Raw genomic sequence first — 9305 nt, forward strand, 5'->3', positions numbered from 1 at the left:
GTTGGTGGAATACATGTGGCACACACATGTGGCAGAACTTCTATGAAATTTGTCACATGCAGGTTTCCTCACGATGTTTTCCTTCACCGCCGAGCAAGAGATGAATTATAAACACAAATTAAGCACATACATATAGTGGTGCTTGCCTGGGGTTGAACCCGCAATCATCGGTTAAGATGCACGCGTCATAACCACTGGGCCATCTCAGCTCTAGAGAACTATAGTACTCTATAATCCGACGAATTCGATAGAGCAACACTGGGTAGTGCTTAACATTAGTCGAGTTACCAGGGATCTACTGAATTTGAAAAACGTAATAATCTTACATGCAGGTACCATTGTATAACCTAAAAAAACTGTCAATTCGATTTTTCATAACAAGTAAATTAATAAACAACATTTTGGGCAATTAAACAAATATCAAATAACCTCACGTAATCAATTGTCGTTCTCAAGAAAAAATAATTGCTAACTAAGTCTATGAAAACAATAGCTTAACTAGTTTGAACGCGCAAATCCTTATAATACATTAATTAATAATATTTTATTAGAACACATACGAATATCGAACTTATCACAACGTATTAAGTATAAAAAATGCAAGCAATAGTTATTATTTTTAAACGTAAATAAAAAACCTGTATGCCGTTGAGATAAGGCTTAAATTTAGTTTAAATTTTATCTGATTCAGTTGTATGGTAGAATAAATGTTGCCAGATACAATATATTTCCCTAAGGTAAGTGATTTTTAATTTGGATAATTACTAAGGACTACAGAGACCAATTTTAAAATCGTGATAAAATAATAAGAAATTACACTTGTTTCTATCAGCAATACTAAATATTTAAAACAACGTAAAAGCGTGCAGATAGGAGATGAAGAAAAGTACACTGGGGATGAAAATATGATAAGGATTAATAATTAGAGTAAACGACAGAAATTAATTCATAGGACAGTTTAATAGAAGAAAACCTTTAAAAAATTTTCTTTTTTTTGAATAGACTAGATGTAGATTGTACTTTTGGAAAATTATAGGCAATAACGTAAATATTTTTATACTATAATTACTGATTACGATGTAAATTTATAGTACAAAATAATTTAAAAAGAATAGAATTTTTACGAGTAATAAATAAATAAGGTGGGAAATTTACCCCAATAGAATTGCTACTGGCATCACTGACGGCAACTTCACGTCAGTTCTCCGGTAAATGACATGCGCGCGAGTCGCGTTCGCGGTTGACAATTCTATCCAAACAATAAAAAAAAAGCGTTAAACTTCGAAAAAACCTTGACATGCAAATGTATTATCGCAAATTCAAACATTTTTAACGGTATGCAGTGATCGTAGAGTGACGTGCTGTGCTTAGATATTTGTAAAGATATGTTATAACAAAATGGAGGACGTATATACAATTAAAGTGAAAACAAAACCAGACACAAGGAATTTATATCCATCAGAGAGGAGATACTCCGCGTCCACGGTGTCTGGGCTTGCCTGGGTGCACATCGCGCTGGCATCCACAGCGTTTCTCCTGGCATGCCTCGCTTTAGTCAATCCGAACGGCGAGGTTCAAATAAAAAACGACACAAGGACGGTGAATTCGACGGATGCGTCGGAAGGATCGAGCAATAATACGTTTATACTCATTCTAGCGCCGATTTTGCTCACAGTATTCGCTCTCGCCGCCGGCATTACATCGATTCTGGCATCCGTTAGGTGGTACATCGACAGAAACATAACGTGGCTATTTGTTATGTCAATATTATCCACGATCTTCTCTTTGATTTCCTTTGTTATGATCATTGTCTGGCTAATTACGAGCGAGGAGGATATATCGGATTTCTATAAAGACAAAATACCATTCAAGGAGATTTTGATAATAAAACATACGGAAATAATAGACAGAAATGAATCTCACTTCGTCATACCGAAGAATTCGACGGAGATCAAATACGAGGACTCGAAATTGTTTACGAAACGCGTGCTCTCGATAAATATATTGATAGCGGCGTTTTTGGAACTGCTCTGGTCGATACTCAGTGTGAAGATATCGTATAAAGGCATGAGGAATAACTATAAAGAGGGCGAAGAGAGGCGCGGCAACTGCGTTTCCGTCGTGACAACAATTAAAGGTAATAACACAAAGAAGTTACCGCGCAATAGCAAGCTAATACCGAAACCGGATCTAATCGACAACTACCCGAGCAGGAAGATCAAGAAGATATTCTTCGCGCAAAACGACAACGGGTTTTATTTGAAAAATCAAAATAACAAAATGAAACAGAACACCGAAACCAGCTCGGAGTTTTACAAGGAGAGAATGATGAACTTCCTGAACAGATGTGCCGAAGGTGTCTCCAACGCGGACATCAGGACTCCCAGCGTGCAATCAGAGGCGGTTCTCAACCCAATTCCGGAGGGAATCGTTGACGTCAGCGTCCAGGATTTTAAGCAGGAAATAAAAGAGCCGAGCAGAGTCACGCCTGTCAGCTGGGGGGACGCATCTGACGTCACGGTGTACAATCAAAACACGTTAAATTTAGATAAAATATTCAATTTCAAAAAGAAACAGCGAGATCTAAGCGCAGATAAGAAAGATGACTCTAGTGAAAATAATCAGAATAATTAATTAAGCGTGAAAAGACTGAACGAAAGTTGATGTAATTATTGTTAATAAAGGAATTCTACGTAACACGGATATACTAGTGTTCGTTATTTTATAATACTCGAATTAAACAAATTAATAGCAATAAAATATTTGCTACATATATTTTCCCTACGTATGTGTTCTTTAACTAGTAACAAAATAAAAAAAAAATTAAACTACTACTATAATTAATATACATAGATTATACTGATTAAACCCCAATGTCATATTTTAAAGTTTGATATGTAAGTAAATTAAGGCCTTGTACATATTAATAAAAGTAAAAAGTAGTGTTATACTTTATTTGTAAAAATATAAATTAACGGATATATAAAAATAATTTGGTCTAATACGTATCCGATCACGCGAACTGTTCTCTAGATTAAATTAATTGTAAATATGTTTTCTCTATAGTAATGAATATTGATTAATTATCTATATTACACGAAAGTTTCTGTATTCGATCAATCGTGGTTTAACGATATAATTCCGACATTTTAATTATTGCCGAATGACAGTTATCAATGAACAAAAAAGTAAAAATTATCCAAGGTCCAACCGCAAACGGCTTAGAGACATAGTTTGTAAATAGTGACGAATATTTGCGCTTGCTTAATTTGGCATTTTAAAAACGTAATTTTTTTTAAATGAATTCGTTAACATAACTTGAATTCATAAAAATTATCTAATACTATTACTGCGAATTAACGATATTCGTTTTTATTTTTTGTAAATACTTATGATTTATATTCTATGAAGTTTTATACTAAATATTAATATGTAGTAATAATACACTTTTCTGTGTTCATATTAATTTATATTGCAAGACACAATAAAAGGACAGTTTTATAGTTGATTTGCATTGAAACAAAGTACGCGCGTACTATGTGAGTCAATTCATTTTAATTGCAAGCAAAGATGGCCGCCTACCAACTATATTTAATGTTTCCTGAATTATTATTGACAATTATTCCTACGCTATTATGTAGCCGAAACCTGAGATAGCTCAGTGGTTTTATTTGAATGTTGACCATAAATTGCGGATTTAAACCCGGTTTGATGAAAGTCGCTTATATTGTCATGGTAATTTTGATGTGTTTAAAAAAACGTATTTGAAGGGCTCTCTCGATCTGTAGATCGTCTAAATGTTCTGCGTCTAACGTTGGTCTAGTTCATTGATAACGGCCGCTTTTAACGAAATCAGTCATGTGCAGTCAGAGTAAGAAAACCTTAGTCAGTTTTCAAATTAATTCCTTAATCAAGTCTTAAATTCTTAGTACCTTTTGAATCTAAACATCGAATCAATACGACGCAATATGTCATTCTCGATCGGTAAAGCAGATTATCGCTCGTACTGAGCACGCGAAAATAGATCTTAAGGTGACGAAGTTTTTCTTACCCCGATCGTACATACCTATGTTTTCTGTATTATATATCTTTGGGTTGTAATATATATAATTATTGTTGTAAGTGTAAAAAGGCTAAAGCGCCATGTTGTACTCTTTAGGAAATTAGGTTTAAAGTTGGTAAACCTCTTTTTCTAAAAATACCATTGTGGCACAACGTTAAACTATTATTAATTTATATTGGTGAAAACTAAATAAAACGTAATTATGATAGATTTGTAAATATGTAATGGAATTTTTAAGATTTATTCCAATGATGTAAAAATGTATGTTTATCGGCATTTATTTTGTACTTTCTTATTAAATGATTTTTTAATTTGATTTTGTTTTTTATTGTAATATATCCAATATTATACAAATATTTTATTTAAGATTTGAATAGCATTTTTAAGAGAAATTATTATGTGAATTTTAATATTATAATTAAAAATTGTTATTATAAGAACAGCTTAAAAAGAAAAAGATTTGACCACAGACAAATAATCATGAGTCATAGACAAAGCAAACGTGATATTTGTTAAAACATAAAGTCTTACACGATAATAATTTGATAGAGACTAAGTTTTATTTAATTTTACTACTTTATCAATGATAACTTATATACCAGCAGTGCTATTCTGCAAAATTTGGTCATCGAATCTCATGTGTGTTGAAAATCTATTATATTGATTACGTATTCGCTAAAGATTTTATTAGAACAATGATTAATATAAGAATTAATAACATTAAATGCTTAAATATATACAAATATGGACTAAAACTAGTTGCTGTATAAATCTTGAGCGCGTGCAATGGTGGCAAGAATGCTAGCAGCATTTCTCCGTTGAATCGCAATACGGATCCTCTGGGCAAACGAACCAGCCCTCCTGTCACCAGTGGAGGCAATGAGGCGAGGCTTTATACTTTTGATGAAGCTTTTTGCACCACTAATATATATAAATATTCGCTATATATAATTATATTGAACATAAATATTTGCTCAAAACTTTTTGACATTATATAATTAAATCAAATCAAATTAAATTCCTTTATGTCTAAATATTATTAAACAAAGTCCCGGCCGCGTCTGTCTGTCTGTATTTTCGCGATAAACTCTAAAACTACTGAACAGATTTTGATGCGGCTTTCACTAATAGACAGAGGGATTTATAAGGAAGGTTTAGGTATATCATTTATTATGATTTTTGGTAAATAAGTTGAAATGGAGCAATTTTAATGTTAAGTATGTACACTCGTGCGAAGCCCCCTAGAAGGCCCCTAGTTCGATATTCATAGAAGCAATTATTGATAATCAGACTCTGCGGCATTTTTTGTCAATCAAATGTCCAATAAAAGCGTTACCGACTGTGTAGTCTACAGGAATATACTACGACACAATTTAGATCGGCAAATTCAATAAAACCTATTACTACCGATTACCGCCGATTTACACAACCAATAGAAATAGCTCCCTATCGCGCCATTCGACGCTATTCGTCGCTATAATTTCTCGCGTCAGTTCAACCCGAGACAGCAAATGAATGTAAATTGACGTGTCAAATTGACGATTGATGTGCCTCCGGAAAACATACAGCATTGCATGTGAAGAAGCAGTGTATACTTTGCCATTTAGTAACGATCTTTTGAATATGTTATCTGTGGTACAGCTACCCTAAATGACGGTAGTAGAAAATCCAGCTAGGACACGGTTAACCGTGGGCGCTTTGATCGTCATAGCGTTGTGTACTTTCGCCGAGTGCGGTCGTATTTCGAAAGTACTTAAATAATCCGTAGAATATTTCGAAAAATAATTTTCCGAAGTGTTAGTGAACTAATATTAAATCAATACCTATCAGTGTTTTTGATTTTTAACGAGAGTGCACCGTGAAACGTGTAAATGTTATAAGTGTAAAGGTAGTAAGTGCAGTGTACTGTAATGAATCACGCGCCGAGTGAGGTGGATGAAGCCATCGAGGCAAACCGGCCAAATGACTCCGACTCACCGACGACCGAGAGGGACCGAGGACGCGGGGAGGATGAGTCTTCCTGCTCCAGCGATGCGGCAAGCAGCGACTCTGAACCTCCGCGCAAGAAATCTAAACGTGATGCTCAGGTAACAGTCGATTCACGGATCGACGTGTTACACGAACAGGTTAGTTTCCTTACTAATTTAATTATGCAACAACAATGTGCTTTATCTTTAAACACAAATGTAACCGGTAAAACTAATGACGTCTTTGAGCAACCTGAACAGAGTAAGGGCGATTTCTTGATCAATCCTTGTACTAGTACACCAAAATCATTAGATTTAGGTATTTGCAAAACTAATTTCGATGAGAAAAAAGTGTTAAAACCAGCCGATGAACAACGTTTAAAACAATTAATAGAATTACAACATTTCAATTCGTCTACGTGGCAACATATTCGATATAAAAAAGCATTAACAGACATGCTTGCATTCCCAGGTTTTTGTAACTTAAAAATTAATGACGAAATATGTTGCTTAAATAGAGGCAAAGATTTTCTTGCCTCAACAGAAGAAATTATGACTGCAATTACCAATGCTTTATTATCCCAAAGGCAATTATTACAATCAGGCCTACAAGAAATTGTTAATCGGTCTCACAGTACTCCTGCAGAACTAACTCCTAATAATCTCTTCAGTAAAATAAGCGAAATTTTCGGAACTACATCGTCGTCTTATAAATTATCTGAACAAACATTACAAATTGTGTGCGGTAAACGAGCTGAATGCATAGAAACTAGACGTAAAAGATTAATTAATGAAATTCCTGATAAAAATATTCAAGCAGCTCTTGTAAGCATACCCCCTAGTGGGGAATTCCTATTCGAGAAAACACAACTTATGTCGTTGGTACAATCCCTCGGAGGGCCCCACTACTGGTTGTCGCCTCAGCAGGTGGTCAAAAATAGGACGCAGGCAAAAAGGAAGTACAACGAATCTACATCATCAACATTCAAACCTAGACCACAAAGACAAGATCAGAATTATCATCAAGATACACAAAAAATCAAACGCTAAACAAACATACAAAGGAAAGACTGACGCCTACAAACAACCCAAAAACCCGTCCTTTCGAAATAAAGACAAGAAGAAATGACTATCCGACACACTTCAGGGGGGGGGGCGACTATAGGCATTCAAAAACCGGTGGCAGGCACTTGGCGCGAACAAATTCATTATATCAGCAATCACGGGTTTTCGAATACCTTTTTGCAAAAAACCTCCTTTAATAATGCCAACAAGACGGGTTATGACCCGATTTGCAACCAAACCGTCTCCGGCCTTGACCCAAATAGTGCAAGACCTTTTAAAACAAAAAATAATGCAACCAGTTACAAAATTAACCCCCAGTTTTATCTCAAAGCTATTTCTCCGGAAGAAAAGCGACGGAACGATGAGACCGATTTTCGACTTACGAGAATTAAACAAATTCGTAAAGATAAAGCGTTTTCGCCTTATCTCTCAAAGTGCAGTGCCAGATTTTCTTCAACCGGGGGACTGGATGATAAAATTAGATATCTCTCAAGCATACTTTCATGTAGCGGCAGCAAAAACACACTGCCCGTTCCATCGTATCAGTTACCTAGGTCATTTGTACGAAATGACATGTTTGCCTTTTGGCCTGGCCTCGGCGCCACATCTTTTCTCTTCAGTAACATGCTGGGTCGCGGAGACCTTGCGTGCCAAGGGATGTCGTGTACTAGTCTACCTAGACGACTTCCTTTTGGTCAACCAAGACCAATCCAAGTTATGTCTTCAGGCCTCGGAGGCCGTGAGGCACTTGGAAGATCTGGGCTGGATAGTCAATTACAAAAAGTCGATCTTAACTCCGACACAAGACCTAGAATACCTCGGCATCCGTTGGGAAACTTTAAAGAACAGGATGTCGTTACCGGAAATGAAGATAAACAGTCTCAAAGCAAACATACATCGATCGTTAGTAAGAGGTCAGATCACGCTTCGCGAATTGCAGAGCCTTCTGGGTCAGCTCAATTTCGCCAGTTTTGTCATACCTCGGGGAAGGTTACATTGTCGACAAGCACAAATCTTGCTTCGGTATTTCAACAAGAAACAACCACGGCAGAGAAAATTAGTTCCCCACATGGTGTATCAAGAGATGAGGTGGTGGCTCGGCGCCTCACTTCACTCTTCGGCAATTCACAAGAAGCCGGTTACTCATTTCCTAACGACGGACGCTTCCGATTTAGGTTGGGGTGCTCACTTAAATGGCCATCTAATGTGGGGAACCTGGTCTCCCCAACAACGAAGATGGCACAGCAACAGGAAAGAGCTCTATGCAGTAATGGCAGCTATCAGAGCAAACACTGCAGCCCTATGCAAATCTCACATACTCATCCAATCGGACAATCGAACATTAATTGCATACATTCGGAAAGAAGGCGGAACGAGATCGTTGACACTACTAGGGTTGACATACGAACTTCTAACTCTAACAGACCAGTTCAAGATAACTCTGTCGGCACAATACTTACCAGGAAGGTACAACACCATAGCAGACCGATTGTCACGGAAGAAAGAAGTTGCAGAATGGCACCTCTTGCCCCAAGCAACTGGAGAAGTCTTCAGAAAATGTGGTCGACCAGAAATAGATCTCTTCGCTTCCAGTCGAAGTGCTGTAGTAACAAACTACGTATCAATAGATTGCAGAGATCAATCGGCAAGCTATATAGATGCCTTCAGCAGAACTTGGCAACACAAACTAGCGTGGGTGTTCCCCCCACCGAGCCTATTGCCCAGAGTTCTGGCACACTTGAACCGTGCGACGGGGACTTATTTGATAGTAGCACCGGAGTGGCCCCAGGCTTTCTGGCTGCAAGACCTGAAGGCCAGAGCGTTGGATCACCCACACGAAATACAGAATCTATCGAAAACGATGATAGACATGACAACATTACAAGCACCACCTCAAGTACATTTATTAACCTTGAAAGTTTGGAAAATTGGGGGTGGGGTTCCCAAATAAAGAAGTGGTCTACCCAAGAGAAGGAGCTGCTAAAAAACAGCTGGCGACAGTCTACTTTAGCAACATACCTGCCTGCCATTCAGAGATGGTTGAAGTGGTGTAACAGTTCTCAAGTCAACCCAAAAGCACCTAATCCGGCTGATATCGCAAAATTTCTAATTTATCTTTTCTTAAATGAAAACTTATCTTATAACACTATTTTAGTTCATAAATCAGCAATATTAACTTTCTGTGGCCCTTTTGTAGAACAACAAGCATT

The 9305-nt window shown here is 36.8% G+C and overlaps 2 protein-coding genes across 2 annotated transcripts; both read left to right on the forward strand.

Moving 5' to 3' along the window:
- Window positions 1-1206: 1206 nt before the first annotated feature.
- On the forward strand, window positions 1207-2809 carry LOC124541178. The gene has a single exon (XM_047119039.1). The coding sequence runs from the start codon at window positions 1399-1401 to the stop codon at window positions 2632-2634; it is 1236 nt and encodes a 411-aa protein (XP_046974995.1). The 5' UTR covers window positions 1207-1398; the 3' UTR covers window positions 2635-2809.
- A 4854-nt stretch (window positions 2810-7663) lies between these two features.
- LOC124540922 lies at window positions 7664-9046 on the forward strand. The gene has a single exon (XM_047118698.1). It carries the CDS (start codon window positions 7664-7666, stop codon window positions 9044-9046), a length of 1383 nt encoding a protein of 460 aa, XP_046974654.1.
- The last annotated feature ends 259 nt before the right edge of the window (window positions 9047-9305 follow it).

This window comes from Vanessa cardui, chromosome 27 (assembly GCF_905220365.1).
Source record: "Vanessa cardui chromosome 27, ilVanCard2.1, whole genome shotgun sequence".
NCBI classification, from domain to species: domain Eukaryota; kingdom Metazoa; phylum Arthropoda; class Insecta; order Lepidoptera; family Nymphalidae; genus Vanessa; species Vanessa cardui.

Excerpts from the sequence above, each read along its gene's own strand:
- LOC124540922 (XM_047118698.1), top strand. The coding sequence starts at position 7,664 with ATGACATGTTTGCCTTTTGGCCTGGCCTCGGCGCCACATCTTTTCTCT.
- LOC124541178 (XM_047119039.1), top strand. The coding sequence starts at position 1,399 with ATGGAGGACGTATATACAATTAAAGTGAAAACAAAACCAGACACAAGG.